Source organism: Camelus dromedarius, chromosome 36 (genome assembly GCF_036321535.1).
Source record: "Camelus dromedarius isolate mCamDro1 chromosome 36, mCamDro1.pat, whole genome shotgun sequence".
Taxonomy (NCBI): Eukaryota; Metazoa; Chordata; class Mammalia; order Artiodactyla; family Camelidae; genus Camelus; species Camelus dromedarius.
This window is the reverse complement of record NC_087471.1, coordinates 11164410-11186251: the sequence shown is the minus strand read 5'-3', so window position 1 is coordinate 11186251 and position 21842 is coordinate 11164410. Positions and strand designations below refer to the sequence as shown.

General features: G+C 47.1%; 1 protein-coding gene across 2 annotated transcripts in view; it reads right to left on the bottom strand.

Annotated features, from left to right (window-relative positions):
• The window catches only part of FDFT1 (farnesyl-diphosphate farnesyltransferase 1), a 30675-nt gene extending 12793 nt beyond the window's left edge, over positions 1-17882 (bottom strand). Inside the window, exons 1-4 of one of the 2 annotated variants that reach the window (XM_031442110.2) lie at positions 17683-17882; positions 8504-8601; positions 7476-7659; positions 2277-2405 (exon numbers count right to left, since the gene is read on the bottom strand). In XM_031442110.2, coding sequence (XP_031297970.1) covers positions 2277-2405; positions 7476-7659; positions 8504-8601; positions 17683-17781 — 510 coding nt within the window. In that variant the 5' untranslated portion in view covers positions 17782-17882. Of the gene's footprint in view, positions 1-2276; positions 2406-7475; positions 7660-8503; positions 8949-17682 lie in introns of those variants that run through there. The other variant, XM_064482504.1, reaches the window with a different exon arrangement.
• Positions 17883-21842: the final 3960 nt, after the last annotated feature.

The window sequence follows — 21842 nt, the reverse complement described above, 5'->3', positions numbered from 1 at the left end:
CTGAGGCATAAAGAAGTCGATTAACTTGTACAAGATCACTCATCTGGGAAGTCAGAGGCCAGGGATTCCCAGCCAAGCTGGCTGACTTCAGAGGCAGGGTTTAACAACTTTGCTAAAACTGCCTTTCTCTCAAGTGAGATCTGAGTAAACATAATTCTTTTTGTTTGTTTTTGTCTTTTGGAGGGGGAGGTAAATTAGGTTTACTTATTTATTAAGTTACATTAATGGAGGTACTGGGGATTGAACCCAGGACCTCATGCATGCTAACCATGTACTCTAACCACTGGGCTATACCCTCCTCCTGAGTAAATGTAATTCTTAACTGTCAAAGAATTTTTTTCCATAAAAGTGGTTTGTCAAAGCTATTCTTCTCAGAAAAGAGTACTGCAAGATAACTAACTCAATGCAATACTCTTTCTTTCAAACGGAAGTGTAGTTGATTTACAATATTAGTTAACACATATTCTTATAAAATGAATGTCCATGAGACAACTGAAGAAGTGAGGAGCAGTTAAAGGTGTCCTCTGGAGCGGACTTAGGCAAGGACCAAAATGTAGAGGATGTCTCTGGTTGAAGGCAATATAAAGCCAAAGACTAACCAAAGGGCACAATGAAATGACAGAGAGCACCTGAAAGCCGTTCCAGGAGAGGAAGAAGCTACAGAGAGTGAAGCTGTGCTGAAGTTTCAGAGCAAAGAGCTATGGACAACTACAAAAAATTTAAAAACAACTACTAGAAACTTAAAAAACATTAGTATATCCAGAGTGCTGTCCAAGGAAAAGTGTATTTTATGTTAAGATAATAGTCCTTTGGGTAGAAATACTCCTAGAATGGAAGTATTCATTTTTCTCTAAAGTTGATGGAAAAGGAAATCTTTACAAGTACTCCGTTCTATCTGATCAGAACTTCTATTCAGCAACCTGTAATTAAGTTTCACGAACAGATCTGCACGGCAGAAGGGGAAGTCACCGTGCAGATCACTGGTGCCGGTTCCTGGCCAGGAGGAGTTTTAGCTTTAATTTTAAATTCATCCGCTGATATTCCAGCAGCAGTCACAGTCAGGCTAACCTCGGAGGGAGCATGAACCAGAACTTCCAAAGATGCTGTCGTCAAGTTTAAGAGGCCAGACCTCAGACCTATACTCACTCAGTAAATATGCAGCAGTGTCTCTTCCAAGATCCTGACCTAAACACTGTTAGAGCCACAAAATATGTACACAGTTTAGATGCTGAAAATGTCTTTGTTTCCACTGAGCTGATGGGTAAGTCTCCCAAAGGCCATTCCTGTGGAAGACGGGCAGCACCCCTCCTCCTGCCTTCTATTTTGAGTTGAGTTTGGTCCCTGTGGTCAATTACGTCACTCTGTCTAGATTAAGACTCTCCCCAGGCTCCGGCCAGCAGCCTTCACAGCTGCCGGTCAGGAAGCCACTCTGGCCAAAGAAAAGCCATTCGAGTTGTATTTGCCCCATCTTTTGCTCTCACAGCCCTTTCCAGCTACTCTGTCTCTGGAGGACGACAACCTCGACCCTGTGGGGTCTCCCACAGCTCATCCGCACACGTGTGCCTCCATAAACCCCACACTGAGGGAGATGGGTGTCCAGAAACCTGGAACATCTCATATTGTCTTATTTCTGTAAAAAGATGGAGAGGAAGGAAGAAGTAGGTATTAAGAGGGTGCTCACTCCTCAGGGTAACACACCCATGATCCAAATCTCATGAACTGTTTTCGTTCCTATGGAAACAGACACAGGATATAATTCAATGGCCTGACTGATACCTACTTCTCTTAAGTAAATGGGGCCAAGTTGGCACCAAATTTAAAAGTAATCTTGTGTTTAGATGGAACCGGATGACTCAGATGCTAAGGTATGTGTGTGTGCACATGTGCTCAGTAAAGGAAAAGAGGGTTACAAAACCACATTTTTAAGATGTGAAAATTATTGATATCTATTACATGAAGTAATTTGGTCATTTACCTTAAATTTCACAGCACGTCAGAGACCCTTTTACAAGCTTAACGTCTGTATTTCTGGAACAAATTATGCCTACTTTGGCCTAATTTAATGGCACACTCTCTAGGGCAAGGATTACTTTGGATATTAGCTGTAAGTCCCTATTAAGTGTTTATGATGAGACATTACAGATGGGATGCTCTGGTTGTAAAACCAGAAAATGTGGGACTGACAGACCACCTCTTCCTCGTCCTGAACGTCACACTGAGCACCGCCAGCCCCGGCGCCCGCACCCACGCCAATAGCGCTATGCAGCGTCACTAACCTTGTCCCACTCCTGTGCAGACGTCACTTGCTTATCCAAAAACTCCGCCATCCCAAATCCCATCTTCCGGCAAATGTCAACAATCACCGTTTGATATTTCTCAGCCAGATTTCTGAACTCCAGGGAGATCTGAAATGGAGATCATAAAAAAACGTAAGATACAAAACATATTTAAACCGGGAGCCAACAAGGTCCCCAGAAATGATAAAGCAAAGCAATCAGAGCTCGCCAGTGGGGACCCCAGGAGGGCCAAGACTGACACCTAGGACACGCCAGTTTTCTGCGTATTAAATGATAAACTCAGCAGATGTCATAAATATTAAAGCAGAAGGGTATAAAAAGGCTGAAGTTTCTGGAGTCAAAAGAAGATTCCAAGTCTCACTCTGCACTCACTTTCCCAGTTTATGATAAATGAGATGCTTCAACAGAAAACCGGACAAAGTATAAGAATTTAAGGAAGAATTCTTCATTTTCAGACCAGCCTCCTGTTCTGAAATGGGGAAGATCCATTTGTGCAAACGTGCACGGGGCACTTACTTCCCCTGTAACAAGCACTGTTCGGGGCAGCGGGGACACACAGCTGGGAGACGACCAGAAACGCTTGCACCTACAGCTTACATCCTGGGCGGGAGACCAGCTAACCGTTTTCTACCATCAGTTCCTGAATTCATACCATGAAGCGACAAGGCTACACTTCTTAATTCCTAAAACAGCTCAGTTTGGTTCGACCTGAGCAGGCTACCCAACATTTTTTATTTTCACAGCCCAAGCTCTAATGTAGAAAAGTAATGTTTTTTAACTTAAACATAAAGCAGAAGGGTATAAAAAGGCTGAAGTTTCTAGAGTCAAAATGTTTTTAATGGTTTTTAAATTCATTTCTATTGCACAAATATCTTGCTTAAGTTCAAAGAAGTGTTTGTAGGTTATCGAAATAGTATGAAACACCACAAAACTTCTTAAATAAAATGCTACCAAATGCTAAGCGCCAGCACGCAATACTGAAAACAGTGAACAGACTTTGCTGAGAATCCAAAGTGCGAGGAATACCTGGTCTGTGCTACAGAAAGGTTAGGGACCCGAGGGGTAACCAGCAGGCTGCAGGGCACCGACGGGATTCAGGGTTACTCCAATGGACATCAGCCCTTAACTGCCAAATCCATAAAATCAATCCCATTTCTCCAGACCTCTGTTCTTTCCAGAACAGCTGTTCCAAGACAAAGCCAAAAGGTGATTCCCATGTGTCTTGAAGCAAGTGAGCAACTCTACCAAAGGGCACTGAATCCCTGATCTCCGGAGGACCTGGTCTTTCGACAGATCCCGGCTGGGTCAGTTCTATTTATAAGAGGGGAAAGGACAGCGAGCTGTGGGGGGAGCGGCAGCTCAGGCCTGGAAACAAACACTCCCCAGTAAACACTTCACGGCTGAGTGCGGACCAACTTCAACAACTCCTTGGTGCTTACACATTAATTGTAATCCCCAAAATATCAAGGTAAGACTGACACCGAAGGGCTCCGCCTTTCCCCAGAAAACCCAAGGTGGGGGGCTCCTCCTTGTCCCACCAGGCCACTGTTTCCCTGCATCACTCTCTGGAGATTCCCAGCATGAGAAGGAAGGACACCCTGGTGAGTCCACCAGTATAACGGAGGAATGCCAGATGCCAGGCAGGGGCAAGGGCACTGCGCAAACAGAAACCCCCCTCATGACAGACCTTGAGATGTTACGATCAAAACAATGGGTGGGACCTGTCTCCATCACTATGCAGCCTCATTTTTAACCATTTTTTTTTTAGAGGGACAGTAAAGTCTGCCAGGGATTAAGCAAGAAGGTTCTGGAGGCAGACCCTGATCCTCTGGGTTTGAATCCTGGTTCTGCCACTTAGCTTCACAGGTGATTTTAGGCAACATGCTTAAGCCTCCATGCCTCGGTTTCCCCATATTCAAAACGTGGATAACAGTATGTCACATATGCTACATGTTAGAACTACATGAATAGAAAGTAAAGCAAATGACACACAATGAAACAGCTCGTAACTAACTAATGGCTCAATAAACGTGTGCTGTTACTGCCGTGATCATTTACAAACAGTCCCCTGTGACTCCTCAAGCTACGCAGCTCTCTCAGACTGCTAGCTTCCACTAGCTCCAGGTGAGGAAGATACACTCTCATTCATAAGAGGCAGTGAGTGTTCCAGAAAGCCTGACTCTAAATGGTGTCAACAAATGAGCACTAAACGTTACTAAAGCACCAGGTTCCACGTTGCCGCAGACTGACCGCCCAGGAAGATGTCACCTGGTCAGAGCGCTGTTGGGGCCTTGCCCTGCACTCCGTGGGGCTGGGACAGGAGTGCCGTGGGGGCCCCCACACCAGATGGCTCAAAGTCTTAAAATTACCAATCAAGCCAATAACTCACCAAACACAGTCTGTTCTCTTCTCCTGCCCTGACAAACATACCTTCATAACAACCTGGAAGACGCAGGGGTAAATTAAAAACTCGTGGTCCCTCAGTTTTGTTCCAAAATTAGTGGAAGGGTATATATAGCTTAGCAGTAGAGCGTGTGCTTAGTGTGCATAAGGTCCTGGGTTCAATCCCCAGTACCTCTGTTAAAATAAATACATAAATAGATAAACCTAATTATCCCCCTCAAACAAAACAACAAAACAAAACAAAATAGGGTAGAGACCCCTGGGAGGAGGGGTCTCACCCTCGTGTGTCAGGACACCCTGGCCTGCAGGGCCCAGCTTCACCCACGACCCTCCTGAAGAGCCACCCTCAGGCCCAGGGGAACCGTCCACCCTGGAAGAGGCGGACCGAGGAGACAGACTGCAGGCCCCGGGAGTGGGCTCAGGGAATGAGGGCAAGGGATCCCAGATCCCAGAACATGGTCCAGAAGGGGAGCAGCACAAGGTCAGGGTGGGCCCCCCTGGAGGGCAGTGAGGCCCAGACGGGGGACGGGGGAAGGCCATTCTTGCCTCCATCTGAGAGCAGTTCTGTGAATGAGGCCAAGCTAAGTTCTGCTCGTGGCCCTAACCCAGACCTGACTGCACACCTGACACTAGGCACCCCCGTCTCAAGGAGGTGCTGGGGCAGACCAGCACACACACAACGCACGCGTGAATGAGACGAGGCGGCAGGCATTCCCATACACGTCTCGCTCCGGCCGCATCGCATGGCCTCTGATCCAGGTGCCTTAGAATTACACTCTCTCACAAAACACACGGCTTCACACACGTCACATTCACGAGGATACAAAAGGTTATAAGAGAGTAAAACGGTGACCCCCGGCCTGCACCCTCTGCTCCCCACTTTGACGCCACAGGAGCAAGCCTCTGCGTCCAGAGCGAGGCGTCTGCCCTCTAACCCCGTTTACCTTGACACTCGCCAGAACAAAGCATCATTTTCCCATCGGAATGTCATATTTACAAAGAAACGGACTCAGGTTTTACAAGCATATTAAAGTATCTTCTGAAAATCTACGAGCTCTATCCCTCAAATTGAGCACTCAGATGTTTTCTCCTCTCATTTCTGCTGGGCGGAGAGGGCTGCCTTCACTTTCTGAACACCTGTGACATTAGTAATCCCATGCCCAGAAGTTGTTATGAGGACTCATAGTCGGAAGTCATTTGGGAGGTTGCTTTTGTTTTTGGAGGCTCTAGACAGAATAACATACTTTCTTTTTTGTAATTTGGGGGGGGTTGTAAGGGTTTTTAATTTAATTATTATTTTTTAATGGAGGTGCTGGGGATTGAACCCAGGACCTTATGCATGCTAAGCACATGCTCTACCACTGAGCTGCACCCTCCTCCTATAATTTCAAGTGAAAATACACTTCAATGATAAATGGCCTACGGCCCATCTGTGGCACTTCTCCTGCCTCAGCAGAGGTTCAGAAGCTCGTCAATGAAAGGCCACGGACTTCCAGCCAGAGGAAACCTGCTCCGGTCGTGCGAGAACCACGCCACCAGCACTGTCCCCAGGTAAGAGCGCTATGTCCCCACCTGACGACTCTTCACAGGTCCTTTCTCTCTCCTTCTCTTGTACGAACACATCCTAATTACTCTTCACAGACTCCTTCTTTTGGTTTGTATTGCACTATATTTTATTTTTGGCTTTGACACTGCAGACATGATCACAGTCATTTGAAATAGCCCTTGCTCTGAAGGAGTCTTTCTCGAACGTTCTTTTGCAATGGGTGGACTCCTCTCCTCCCTACTCAAGAAGAGATTGGTCTTAATAGCAAGAGAGCCATTTAAGGACTATTTTTCCTCCCAAATTCTGGCAACTGTGTGCTAAAAGAAGGGCTTCTTTGGGCTATTAGGGAACATGAAACTTGGATAAACCCAACCTTTATTTATAAGGCGTGGAAGATTCACTTATTTATGTGATAAAACATGCAAATCCCAAAAAGCAGGACCCAGTCACATGCATCACAAAAACCTGTGAGACTTTCCAAAGCTCAAGATTTTAATTAGAACCCACTTTACTCCAACAGGATGGACTAAATACCTAATCTTTACAGAATACTTAGTACGGACCAGGCACTGTTCGAAGTACCTGTGAACATAGCTCTGACTTTACAAATGAGGAAACCGAGGCACAAGCTTGTCCAGGGTCACCCAGCTGCAGGTGGCAGAGACCACACTGCTTCTCAGCCCCAGGTCACCCAGCTGTGCAAACCGCCCCTCCTCCCCCAGCTGTCACCCATCGTTGAGTGGCATGCCGCTACTGCTCCCAGGCCCGGGGGCCCAGAGGCAGCAGTGCCACACACACAGGCTGTGTTCTTGGTGAACTAGCCTGAGAACCCATCTTTCACGACACTGGAATTTGAGGGCTCTTTCCACAGGAAGAAACGCGGGACTTCCAAACAACATACTGGTAATAATACTAACAGCTAACACCTGTCTACGAGCTTGACCTATGTTACCGCTTTTCATCCTCACACCTCCACCAGGAGGCAGGTACCTGCCTCCCTATTTCTCCCTATTTTATAGATGAAGAAACTGAGGCACAGGCAGGCTACATAACTCAGCCCGAGTTAACATACAGGAGAGTGGGGACTCCAACCCAAGCAGTCTGGCTTTAGCACCTTGGCCACCAGGGTCCCTGACCATGACCACATTGTGCTATGCTGCCCTCAACTCAGCCTGCTCGCGGGCTAGTGGACGACCACACATCAGTCATGCACACGACTATTCCGCTACCGTGGGAAAGTCCTCCAGCACTTGTCGGTCCTTCTCCTTGCTCTCCGTGAACCGCCAGTCGGGCTCATAAAGGTACGAGTGGAAGTTGTGTAACAGGGGGACCTTTTTTTCGATACTGATGGTCATGTCATCTTCCAGAGTGTCCAGAGCTCGGAGAACCAAATAAAATATGCACACTGCATGCCTGTAAGAAAGAAAGAACTATTACTACCTGGGAACAAACATTCAAAGATACTTGTTTTAAAAATCACACCTCATTTATGCCGTGCCATTTTCTAAACCCTCCTACAACCTTAAATCTACAGAATTATGAAAGGCTATCCAAAGCCTTTCATACTGAACGAAACTTCTTAGTTTTCCTTCCTTAGATGGGAGCAATGGATTTCTGTAGTTTATTTAAAAAAAAACAAAAGAAAAAACCTACCAGCTGGGTATCACAACTACTCTCAGAATGAGTTACAACTAACTAATGCAAAACAACTGTAGAAAGACCACATTTAACTAACGCAAAACAGCTGTAGGAAGACCAACAGACCAATTGTTTAGATAAAACCATTACTTTGCAGATAAAGCCAAAAGACACAAGAGCTTCTCACTATAAATACTATCGGACTTAAAGGCAATCGGTCCACGTTTTCATGTATATAATCCCCAGAGACAGCCTCAGAAGAATTAACCTGATAAATCGGCAACGCAAAGTAGCATAAGTGAAGCCAAGAAAACAGCAAGACCGACTCAGTCAGGTTCAGCTGCCAGAACTAAAAAAAGTTAATAAACACCCCCCGCCCCTCCCTGAAAGAGCTGGGCCTCAGGGACACTGTGAGATGGCCAGGTGCCTGGAAGGGCATTCGAAAGTAAACACCGGAACGTTTCCTCCTCTCACTGGGGCACGTTCTGGCTGAGCCACAAGCACGGGGACCGCAAAGCAAGGGGCTGTGTCCAAAAGCAGCTTGGAAGGGTTCAAAGTCCCCTAGAAAAGCTTTCCTCCCCGCCAACCCCAGTCAAAAGGAGCCGCCTCCGCCACTCACCGCATTTCCCCATCCAGCGCCTCGATAACAGCTGCGAAACTGCGACTGGTCTGATTCAGATACTTGTAGCAAGTTTTCAAGCTGCTGCTGAGCGAGTCCTGCGGGCAGAGGAGACACACGGCGGTGGGAGGCGCGGAGGAGCAGGCGTGGGGCTGGGGCAGGCCCGCCGCGGGGCTCCGCAGCCGGCCGCAGACGCCCTCTCCCCGCGGCCGGTCCTTGCAGGGCCAGGCGGCGGGGGGCAAGGGGCAGCCGCGTGGGGGGGTGCCCGCGCCCCTGGGCGCCGCGGCGGGGCTCCGCCCCAAGGTCCGCTTGAAGAGGGACATGGCCTTGGTGCCGCAGGCGACCGCGGCCATGGGAATAGCGGGGCCAGCGCAGTTTTTCCTCCATAGACCCCAGCAGAGCGGAGGAGCCCACCTACGAGCGGGGCGGGCTCTCCCTCCGCGGATATAAACTTGGGGCTACCGAGCAGGGAGCGGGCGCCCGCCGCCCCGCCCACCCCGCACGCGGGGCCCGCCCCCCGCCCCAGGCGAGCTCCGCCCCGCCCCGCCCAGGTGCGGCCCCGCCCCCCGTGCGGGCCCCGCCCGCTACGAGCCCCGCCCAGGTACGGCCCCGCCGTCTCCCCCTCCTCCCCAGAACCCGCAGGCTGCTAACAAAACCCTCTCCATTTTTGAGAAGTTGCTCTTCCTCCCTGCGACAGGATCTCCCCTTGGCCAAACTCTAGTCAGGCTCCTCTGAATCCTCCACCTTTGTGCTTCAGTTTTATCTTTGCAACACCCAGTTTTAGCAAGAATTCTGCCAAATTGGCTGAGCCAGAATCCCCCATCCCCGATATTGATCACCCTATCTGGCCGGGTTCCCCTTCCCCCACAATCCCGCCGCCCTGGCCTGCCTCCAGCAAGAATCCTGGTAGGTCCTTTAGCCAGAACGCCCCTTAGCCCAGGTGTTTCCTTAGTACTATTCCACCCACTCACCCCTACACTCGGCCCCTTGGCTTTAAATCCCCACCTTTCCTTCTTGTATTTGGAATTGAGCCCAGTTCTATACTGAGGTCTCATTTTCCCTACTGTAGTAGCTTTTCTGAATAACATCTGTTTTCACCCCTTTAACTACTGTCCAGTTCTAGTTTTCCTTTAACACCTGTTAAACCTCTACTACCCTCTGGAAAGCTAGCTATTCCTTTTAAGATTTCTAGACAGAAAGAGAAAGAAAGATACCATATGAGATCGCTCATATGTGGAATCTAAAAAAAATAAATAAATACAAAACAGAAACAGACTCATAGACACAGAATACAAACTTGTGGTTGCCAAGGGGGCGGTGGGGTGGGAAGGGACAGACTGGTAGTTCGAAATCTGTAGATACTGACATGCATATGTAGAACAGATAAACAAGTTTATACTGTATAGCACAGGAAAATATATACAAGATCTTGTGGTAGCTCACAGAGAAAAAGAATGTGACAATGAATATATGTATGTTCATGTATAACTGAAAAATTGTGCTCTACACTGGAAATTGACACAACATTGTAAACTGACTATAACTCAATTTAAAAAATGTAAAAAACCAACAACAACAACAACAAGATTTCTAATCACCTTTCCCTTTCAAATCAGTGAGCTGCAACAATCTGCTTCTTAAACTTTACTCTTCCCTATGGAAAACAATCTGTTTTTCAAGGAAAAAGCACACCATATTCTGAAAAGCAAGCATATCAAAAAGAATTACTGGTTGTTTTGTGTATTTTTTTATGGAGACTTTATATTTTAGAGCAGTTTCAGGTTCAGGAAAAATTGAGTGAAAAGTAGAGAGCATTTATATACCTCCCCACCAACTCCCCCACTCTTTTAGAGAAAAATGGGAAACATAAAATATTTAACAAAACATTATAAAGGGAAATGCTTTAAAAAATATATATCTATATAGCGTATTCCCTGTTGGGAAATCCCACAGTCACTTTGGAACGTTAACAGTGAACCCTGGACCCTGCTGGGGTCCAGGTGAACTATGTTCTTTTTATTTGTGTACGTTTCCCAAATTTCCTACCACGCATACATATTATTTTGTCAAGAGTAAAGCTTTTTTTAAAAATCACATAATCATGAGGATTTCAATTAACTGCCATATTCAATACAAATTATTAGTAAAAATTAATATTTTAGTAAACACCATATATTAGTAAAATCATTTAGTACACACAGTCTGGCATATAAAACTACTCAGTGAAGTTCTGACGAGCAAATGAATACGTTCAAAGAGTATTTAAAAACCATTCACCAACTCCTTCCCTCTCACAATGTGGAGACGCAAGACTTCACAGTAAAATCAAAGGAACAGAGTAACAGCTGAGCTCCAAGCCAGCTATTCCCACAAACCGCTGTCCACAAGCCCCAATGGTTCCTTTCACTGTGCTGCCCACTGGCTTGAACCTCAGCTGCAAGTAACGGTTTGGGGGCTGATGTCCAGCCAGGGGCTTCATAAACACAAAGGTGCAGTCGCACCGGTTCTGAAGAGTGACAGTCTCCTTCCTGATGACCCCTCCTCCCCAACACACCTCCTCTTCAAAGGGGGTGAGGTCAACAAGTCACCTCCCAGCTCCTTCTCCCACCGTTCTTTTTCTGGTCACCTATTTCAGGACCTCACCCTGTAAGAAGAATTTCCACAAATTACCATTAAGATACAAGATGATGTAACTATTAAACATACTATGGAAAATACCACTGTTATAAACACTGCCACTGCTTGATTCCCAAGAGCTCAGGAATGAAAAAAAAAAAAAAAAGCTAAAGCTCCTGGGCCCATCCCCAGTCCTCCGAGGCTTCCTTCGCTGGCTGGGGAAGGCGCACTCCCAAGAAGCCTCCAGTCAGGGGAAGAGGGATGCGGGCCTTGAGAGGAAGCGCATGCAGTGGCTGAGAAACAAGGACTGGGGCTCCAGCTGAAAGGCAGTTCCCAAGAGGACAAACGACCAGGCCTCCCCACAGCCTTCCAGGCAGACTTGAAGTGACACAGGATCCCTCAGGAGGGGGGGACCCACACACCGGAGGGCTGCATCCATGCAACAACAAGAGTAGTAACCACCACGTACTGGGCGGCTAGTCCCCGCCCGGCACAATGCAGACACGACCTTTAATCCTGGTCCCGCCCAGACCTACAACCCACCTGCGGTCTCAGGGCCAGGTGCGCCCCACAGAACTCACAACTGATCAACAACAGGGCTTCAGCAAAACCCAGGAACAGTTACACGGGGGCGGGGGGGTCACTTCCATCCGGAAACATTTTACTGCCGAATGCTCTTGAGCCAGACTTACGAAAAAAAACCCTTTTGTTTTCAGACCGTTCTGGAGTTGGGAAACTGTGGATAACAGCCTGTGATCCACTACCTATGTTTTACAGATGATGAAACTGTTGCTGGAGGTTAAGTTACCAAAAGTCATTCAGCTGCAAGAGTCAGGATTTAGACTTAACAGACCTAAGATATTAATCTAAATAATACATTTAGATCTGATAGAAGCCAGAAACTTTCTCCATTATGAAAGAATGATGTCATCAAGTGATGGGACTGAGTGATGTCACACAACTTGCAGGTGCCAATATGCCATCAGATTTATTGATTCAGGCCAAATCAAGTTTAGGGAACCCTGAACTCCTACAGCCAAACCTTTTGTGGTAGAAATAATCTCAGCCCTCAGCATCTGTGAAGCATAAATTTTTTTCCCAGCTTCTGTTGCTTAAGAGAGAAACAGACACTAGTAAGTGAAGGAAAACAGGATTTTCCTGTTTCCTCAGGTATACTTTTCTATTTTTAACAAATGGTTCACGGGGGTTAAAAATGGCTCCGAAAGGAGGGATAAATTAGAAGTCTGGGGTAAACAGATACACACTACTATACATAAAACTGATTAACAAGGACCTACTGTAGAGCACAGGGAACTATATTCAATATCTTGTAATAACCTAAAAAAGGAAACGAATCTGAAAAAGAATATATATATATAACTGAATCACTCTGTTGTACACTGAAACCAACACAATATTGTAAATCAACTACACTTCAGTAAAAATTTTTTTCACTGATAATGAATTAGAACAATTATAATAAGCTGTAATAAACATTATGTGAATGTGGGAGGAAAAAAGCTCAGAAAAACTACAACTAGCAAAACAAAATTATATTGTCCTGCATTGTTTACGAAATCTTAGAGCCAGAAAAGGGAACAACCTAAGTCTTACTTTTTTAAAAAATTAAAATTGTGTCGCCTGACTTTGGATACTTAGATCCCTTGCTCTACTATTATTTTTCTTTTCTTTTTCGTTTTGTTTTGTTTGGAGGGGAGGTAGGGGGGTAATTAGGTTTATTTATTTTAATGGTTTACCTTTTAATGGAGGTACTGAGGGATTGAACCCAGGACCTTGTGCATGCTAAGCACGCGCTCTACCACTGAGCTATACCCTCCCCAACTACTATTTTTCTTTGTAGTATTTATCTCCACCTAAAATATCGTCTATTTGCTTTTTTAAAAAATCTTTTTATTTATTTTTAAACTTATTTTTCGGTGGGGGGAGGTAATTAGGTTTGTTATTTATTCAATAGAGGTGCTGGGGATTCAACCTGGGACCTCAGGCTGCTATGCAGGAGCTCTGTCACTGAGCTATTCCTTCCTCCTATTTGTGTTTTTTTTTTTTCAAATTCTCTCTTCCACTGGAAGGTAAGGTTCATAAAAGCAAGGTCTTCACCTCTCTTGTTCACTGCGGCATCCCCAGCACCTAGAACAGTATCTGGCCTGCAGCTGGTGGTCACATATTTGTCACATACAGGAAGGAAGCTAATACTCAGCAGAATTGGGAAGAGGGGAAAGGAACCAGGAACTGCTGCCTGCCTGTGATGTCCCCTGAGCACAGGTGACAGCCGACCAGCTGTCTGGGGCCCATGAAAGCCTGGGTTCTATCCAGGGCAGAAGCATGAAGGTCTTCACCAGGCCTGGCTGGCATCTCGGAGAGCTGTGTGACCCTTCACATTTAACTACGTTATGCCAGTTTCCTAATCTGTAAAATGACAGTAATAACAGTACTTATCTCGTCAGGGTTGTTGTCAAGAAATGGACCATACAGGAGGGACTCAAGTCTGGTAGGTTACAACATGGCCTCACAAGTTCACGGCTCTTTCCATCAGGAGATGAGGTCTTTCTCCACGTCCTTGCACCTGGGCCAAGAAGCCAGCAGCAACTGTGGCTCAAGCAGAGACCTGACAAGCGCGTGCACACTGGGGTTGGCACAATTCTGGTCACCGCGGGAGTAGTCCCGGGGCTGGCCTACTGGGTGAGACACACTGGGCCTGGTCTCCACTGGACACTCCAGCCTAGAGCCTGCTGATCACAGATCATCCAGCCACCAGCCAACTGGCCCGCTGAGCAAACCCAGTAGAAATCACCCGAGTTGGCCCAGGCCAGAACTGCCCCCTTCTTCTAGGGAACTGTCAACTAAATCACACATGCTGTTTTAAGTCGCTAAGGTTGGTTTTTCCAATCGTGGTAAAATATACGTAACATAAAATTTACCATCTTAATCATCTTTAAGTGTGCGGTTCAGTAGTGTGAAGCACAGCCACACTGTTGTGCAATCAGTCTCCAGAATCAGGCCACTTCATTTTGGGGTGGTTACTGAACAAAAGCCAACTGATGCGCTGGGATTACAGACTTCAAGCGGTTAGGCAGGGCCTCGCACACAGAACTCAACAAACGCTGTCTGTTATTATCATCATTATTAACTTGATTCTTCTCACTCACAACGTAATCTCCTCCTAATCCCATTCACCTGCGAAACAGTAGTCCAAAAATATTGCTATCATCACGTCAGAGGTGCATTTAACCAGTGCCTGCTTCACAGAATACAGCTCAGCTCGTGGACTCCCACATACACCTACTGCATTTTGCTAACTTGGAGTCTTCAATTCCAGCCAGGCTGGTTTCCTTACTCTGCACACATCATGCCCAGTCCGACCTACATGACTCGGCTCATGCTGGCTTCTCCCACAGAGGACCCTCTCCTGTCATCTAAATCTAACACCTCTTCAAGGCCCTACACGTTATGAAGCACTTTTCCTGTGTTTTCTGAAAACTTTTTGCTGTAAAACATTTCTACTTCACTAAAACTTCCTGAAATCTTAATGTGCTTAAGGTTACTTGGCACTTCCAAGGTTACCTTATATTCATACACCTGCTCTCCATCAGACTGGGAACAGACTTAGTGTCCAGTTTGTGTCCATTCACACAAAGTGTGTCCCACTTTTAGCTGATCTGAACAATTCTCTGCTTAATTTGACTCTGGGACCCATCATCTTGATGATAAACAGCATGATGGGGTCAGGAGAGTGAGCTCTGGAGTCAGACTGCCAGGGTCAAAGGCAGGTTCCGCCACTGAACAGCTGCGGGACCTCGGGCAATAATGAACCTCTCTGCGCCTGTTTCTCCACCTGGGAACACAGGAAATCTAACAGGCGCTTCCTCATAGGGTTACTGGGACGTTTAAATAATACACGTTAGAAGGTGTTTAAAGTGGTGCTAGGCACCCGGTAACAGCGCGATAAATGTTAGCCATTATTACCACACCGTTTACCTAAAAGGCAAAGATCTAGGTTTAAAGAGTCTCTCAGCAGGGCATCGAGATGGAAGAACAGACCCTGAGAAGTGCAGGGATCCAGGCTGACCTCGATTCTAAGTCCACAGCATGGTGAGACGGCCTGACAGAGTCAATGAACGCGATACAGAGGGAGGCTGAGGAGGGGAAAAGGACTTCGGTTGGATCTGCACATTTTACTTCTTAGGAGAAAAAAAGATGAAGCAAATATAGCAAAAATGTAATATACGTTTAATTTTGGAGACAGACACAAAATGGTTTCTTTTAGAATTTTCAGTATTTTTCTATTTGCTTGAAATATTTTATAATTAAAGAACATTTTTTTTGAAGTTAAAACAACTGTAAGCTATGTTAATTAGAAATCCAGCAACCATAGGGGAATTTAAAGTTCTGACCACACCTGAACACTGCTGTTCAACTTTGGACACTAGACTTTTTAAAGGGAGAGAAACCAGGCTGGTAAACGACCTGGAAAAAGTAACATATAATGAACAACTAAAGGGAGCACACAGAATATTTGGCTTGTTTAACAGTATTCTTGGAGAGAATTTGAGAGTTCTCTTAAAATACTTCAAGTGCTGTATCACAAAACAAGGATTAGACCCCCTGACTCCAGGGAAAGAACTGAGAGGAAAAGTTCAGCTCAATGTTAGGTAACATTTCCTAAAAACCAGACCAATCTGGATATGGGCGGCCTCCAAAGGTAATGAATTACCTGTCACAGGTCACAGGACATGTTCAGGAAACTGGGTATCCTGGATTTTAAGGCAGGGATCCCTGCTATTTTTGTTTTGGGTCACAGATCCCTGGAAAGAAATATCTCATAGTAGTCGACACCATTCTCCTCCTCTCAAAACACACAAATAAATATACAATAACATAAGTATTTGCAAGTAATTTCAGGAAAGCTCCAAGTAAGAACTCTTAGCAACAATCTCTAAATAAATCTCTACTGAGCAAAACACAGGAGCAATTTAAGGCTGTATTTCCTTTAGACATCCCTCAAAGGATTAATCCCCTATCCCAGGCAGAAATGAGTTTTCCCTTCTGTGAATTTCCTTATGGCATTTACTATGTCCTGTCACAGTTACTCAGGTTTTTCTTGTTGAAAAAGCTAGAGGTTTCTTGAGGGAACTGCATCCTCTTTTTTTGTTCATTAATTCACTAAAGGTACAGCAAACAAATCTCCTGTTTTCAAACAGCTTAAAGTCCAGAATCAGGCATGGAATCAAACCTGCAAGGGACTTTGGGAACAGAAACTAATACACAAATAACCACATACAAGACTAGGAGACTGATACAAGGAAAACAGTGCTAGAGAAAATGGTTGAGGGAGGGTCACAGGTAACAAAAAAGGCATCTCATTATGGCTTCTTCCTAAGTTTTCTATGGACAATTTTATAACGTTTTATCGACCTGACAGGACAGTGAGCTAGTCTTTGGGTGTCTTATTTGTCTGTACGTGTCACCCTGACGTGCCGCACCCAGTATCGCACCTAAAACGGAACAGGTGTTTAATAAACATCTCCTGAATGGTCAACAGAGGTGGCGCTCACAGAAGCCAGACCTGGTGAAGTTAAAGACAGAGGGAAAATTTTTCTTTCTGACGGAAAATTAAAGTGTTCCAATAAAGGACAACAGTTAAATGTCCATTTAAACAAAGAACAGTATTTGACTGTGATATTTCCATTGGGGAAAAGAATTTAGAAATTCTGATAAAACCCACTGATTCAGCTGAATGTGTCTATTCCTTCAATAATTACTTAAGAATAATTTTCTTGTCGAAATAAATACCTTTGTAAGCATTCATGTAAAAAAGGGTACAGGAATGAGGCAGATGAAATGTAAAGAAAATCAAATCTGGCCTTCAAGCAGGCCAACAATGTGGCTAAATTGACATACAGATATCTGATAAGAACTTGCATAACTCGCAAGAGCAGTTATGTGTTCTAAAAAGCTGAAGAAGCAGTGAGGAAGAAGGGATGGGTCAGGCTGCAGGAAAAGGAAAGCTTATGAAGGAGGGAGTGTAAGGGAAAACTGGAAGGGTGAGTAAGGTTTCAGTCCAGAAAAGCTATTCATGGTAATATTTGCATAGTTCATTATGTCCACAAAATTCTCATACGTCCTCTCCTACTTAATTTACCCACGTCGTCTCAGTTCTGTAACCCAACTACAACACATAAACATCAGTGCTCAGGGACAGAATGAAATGTGAAGCAAAACTACCTGAAAACCAGTATCTGAACGAGCAGAAACATTTTAACCAGGAAGACAACTTGCGGGGGGGGGGGGGGGGGAGCGCCTAGGGGACCAAGGGCATCCGGGCCCGACGCTGAGTTAAGGAGAGCCGAACCAGGCTGGGCGGTTGGGGTGGCCTGAAGGGGCAGGGGTCTGCTCCCCCGAGGGAAGTGGGGAGCTTGAGGCGTTTGGCGCCCTCTGGCCGCAGCCCTGGCCCTCGATCCTGGCCTGGCTGGCCAGGCCCGGAGGCCTGCCGTCGCGCACAGCCTCCTTCCCGCTGGGCCGGGATGCAGGGATGCTCTGCCCACCTGGTCCATCTTGGGTATCACCTTCTGCCGGCCCCCCATCTGGAAGCGCAGCAGGTTGTAGAACTCCTCCGGGTGCCCCAAGCACTTCACGAACTCCATGCTGGCGGCAGCGGACCGTCAGGGATCTGGCTCACCTCGCCGATACCTCTCGCTGGCACCGGCCCGCACTCGGAAGGATTAGGCAGAGGAGGCGCGGAGGAAAGGCGGGAGGGCGGGCGGGGAGGAAAGGCGGGAGGGCGGGCGGGGAGGAGCGGAGGCGGGCCCAGAGAGCCGGCTCCACGCCCACTTTTCACCAACCGCAACGGGCTCCGGCTCTCGCGCAGCCGCCCGCGGGCTCGCGGGGTGGACTGACGGGCGCTGATTGGCCGGGGCCGCTCGCACCAGGAAGACGCCGGCCAATCGGCGGCGGCACGAGTCTGGCGTGACGACAACATCCTAGGAGCTAATTGGAGGGTGGGAAAAGGCAAGCTAGCGGGATTGGTGCTGCTGGGGGGGCGGGTCTTCGTGGTCCCCCGCTGGCCCTGCGCGGAGTTGGGAGCGAACCCCGACATTACGAAGCCGCCAGGCCGGAGTTGAGGTCATTGCAGGTGTTATCTGAGAGCCGAGCGACAACATAGCTATGATGTTGTCAATAAGGCGTCCACGTGTTTGTCCTGCCGGCCAGATTAGCTCTTCTGGGACGCGCTCCGATCACTGCCGCGGCCCGGGTGCGTGGGATCTGCCTGAGGCTTCCAAGCATTTAAATTTAGCCCCCCAAAAGTATTTAGGGCGTCCCTACGACTCATACAAGAGTGATGTGGAAATTTTTATCCCCATCCTAGATCTCTCACAAGCCCTGGGAACTGCTGGCTAGCCCAGCCCCAAATCAGTTTTAACACAGCAACGAGTGATCCTTTAAAAATATAAGTCAGAGCAGATCACTGCCTAAAAACCCTGCCGCGTCTCTCCGTTTCACTCGGTAAAAGTCAAAATCCCTTCAAAGGTCTAAAAGCTCTAGTAGCCCTCCACCCCACCCCCTTACCTCTCTGACCTCCATTTTTAATCCCTCCCTCTCTGGCCTCAGGGCCTTTTGTCTTCTCTCATTCTTCCTGCAGTGCTTCCCCCTAGAGATGCAGTTGGTTAACTCCATCACCTCCTTCAAGGCTTTGCTGAAATCCCACCTCGTTTAGACCGACCCCATCACCCTGTTTTACTACTGCCCCCCCCCATGCCCCATCCTGCTCTCATTTTTTTCTGATCACATTGTACTGATCACATTCTGATATAATGCGTAGTTTACTGGTGTTTATGGTGTTATTCCCCTTGCTAGAGTTTAAGCTCCATGATGACAGACCTTTGTTTTGTTTTGTTCACTAACATACGTGGAAGCATCTAGATTAGTACAACTCTGGCAATTTGAAGTGCAAGCTTATGATGTCCTAATTGAAATCTCTCTCCTACTGAACCTGCTTTTTCCTGTGAATGGTACTAACAGCTTCCAGGTGCTTAATTATAAAATCCAGATGTCATTCCAAACTCCTCCTTGCCCTGACTACATCCGCCCCTTGGAAGTCATTCATCAATTCTCTGGAGTTCAAGAAACAAACGTGTCTCATCTTAATCTCTCCTCTCAGCTCCATCGTAGTTTAAACCCCATCTTCTCTCCTGAACTATGTTGAGGTCAACTTCCCCTATCTCTCCATCCAGTCCCATGTGACAGCCTGAGTAATGTATCTCAAACATACTCTTGATTATTTACTCTCTTGCCTACAGTCTTTCAATTTTAAATTCCACAAAGGAAATGCCCTTCAAGATAAAAATCAAGGATTCTGGCCTAGAATAAAAATTCCCTCATCTTTAGGGACTTAACATTTCCTTTGGATTTTAGCCTCCTGTCCAGTCAGTGGGCTACTTTCAAACCCCAACCCACTCCTGGAGCACTCCCCAAACAAGCCACAGTAGTTCACCCGCCAGGACCTGCCCGAGGAACTCACCTGCCCCAAACCCCCTTCGATCTTCACCTTCATTACAGCTCAGGTGGAATCCCCTTCTGCAGAAATCTTTTTCTGACGCTCCCTGGCCTCCCCTTTATCTGTCCTTTAGAGTCAACAAACATCCATTGAACACGGACAACGTGGCAGACACTGGAAATAACAAAGACAAGTAAGAGGAGGTTCCACCCCAAAGAGGTTCCAGTGCAGATGGAGACAGACGTGTTCGACGTGGTGGTGCTGCTGTTAGAGACATAGCTGAAGCCTAACCCAGCTCCCCGAGTCTTACCCAGGTGCCCAGCTGCAGACTGCATGCTCAAATGGACAACAGCCAGGCGGTATACGGTAACAGAATTCCAACCGCAACCTCTGAAGCAATCAGGCTGGAATGGTCAGGGCAGGATCAATCACTTCTCTATTTTTTGCCCCAGTTTCCAACTCAAGACCAACCGCAGAAGGCCAAATACTCTCCCGCAAACCAATCACGTAAGACACCCCACTTCTAGTTAGCCTGCTTCCAACGTCCCCTTGCCAACCTCCCCCCATCAGGGCACAGAGATGACTTCCCTTTTTTTTTTTTCACTATGAAGCCTTCCCGCTCACTGCCTGGCTGTGAGTCTCTGCCACGTGCAGGTGACGGGGCTGATACCCTGACTCTCACAAGCCCTGAATCACGGGCCTCCCATGCTTGTTCTTAATTCGGTGGTCTGTTTCCACAAACTTCAGTATCTCAGTCACATTCAGTGGTCACTCTCATCCTCAACTTTCTGTATTCCAATTCTCTCTCTCTGACTCTTCCCCTTACCTTCTTGAACTTGTTGAATGGAAAAAAATGTACAACGTAAAAGCTGAGAATTATGTTTTATTTGCTGGACATTCTGAGGACTTCAAGCCCGGGAGACAGTCTCAGATCGCTCTGAGGGACTGCTCCAAAGAGGTAAGGGAGAAGCCCAGGACATACAGGAGTTTTGAACAAAAACCAGGTAGTGGGAACGTGAAAAGGTTACTGTTAAAGAAAACCAGACACCTCAAGTTAATGAATTTAGTGCTTTTCTATGTACGGGAAGATGCGAAGGTCTGGGCTCACTGGAATCATTCCTTGATCTGCACCTTGGCTCTCTGGGGCCGGTATCCAGTGCTTTCCTGGCCTGAGTCTCCCCGGGACACTGCTGGGGGCGGCTGCCGAGGCTGAGGGCTTGAGGGTGGGCATCCTGCTTCATCCTGAGTTCCCGCAGGGTTCATGGTGGGGTGGAGGGCAGCTGCAACATTCTTCGCTTACTGATGTGGCGGGCAACGTTTTTCCTTCACAGCCTCAGGGTCAGGGACCGTGACTTAACAGGACTCTGGGAAAGTACTTACCACTTAAAAAGTCTCCACTACTTTTTACTAAATATCAAGGCTTGAAACAGGGCCTGGACTGGAGCTTTCAGAACAGAGATGAGTCTCTTGTCTTCCCCACCCTCCCAGGGCACCTTCCATGAGCTACTAAAACACTTCCAGCACTGTTGTGACCAGCCGACCTCTTCCAGTATTGGAGTTTTCTTATCTTGTTTGTCATTGTATTCCAAGGAGGTATTTAAAAACTATTCATTGAATGGCTGAGGCCACTCGGCAGCTAACATTAATTCCAAGTTTTTCCCAATGTCAGTTATCCTGAAACTCCAGCTCATGAGATAAAGAAATCTTTCTCTGGAGAGAAAGCTGGACTCACCGGCCCTGTCTCCCATCCCTCACCTGCAGTCTGGCAGGCAGCCTCTCCTTACGTCCTGCAGGCAGAGGGACAAAGGGACTAATTCCCACGGCTCCGCTCCCCAGCCCTGCAGGTTCTGAGCCACCATCACCTCCCGTCTCTCATTCGGTCCACCTCTGCTATCTCTTCCCTTCATCCCTGCAGAGCTAACTTGAGACCTTCTGCTGAGAGCCTCCTGCGAGGATGAGTTAACTGTATCTTGGAGCGGGGTGGGGAAGGTAGCTGTGCTTTCTCTCAGCCGTCCGGGTTTCCGCCTCCCCATTTCTTCCACGCGGAACCCAGTCAGTCCCCGCCGTTCTGATGTAGATCTGAGGGCGCCAGCATCACCCTTGACACCTGGCCTGCCAGGCGCCACTGTCTTCCCCATTCTACAGACTTCTGAAGTCGCTGACATCGGAGAAACTGTAAGTCTGCCCCTGAGAGGACAGAGGAGGCAAGAG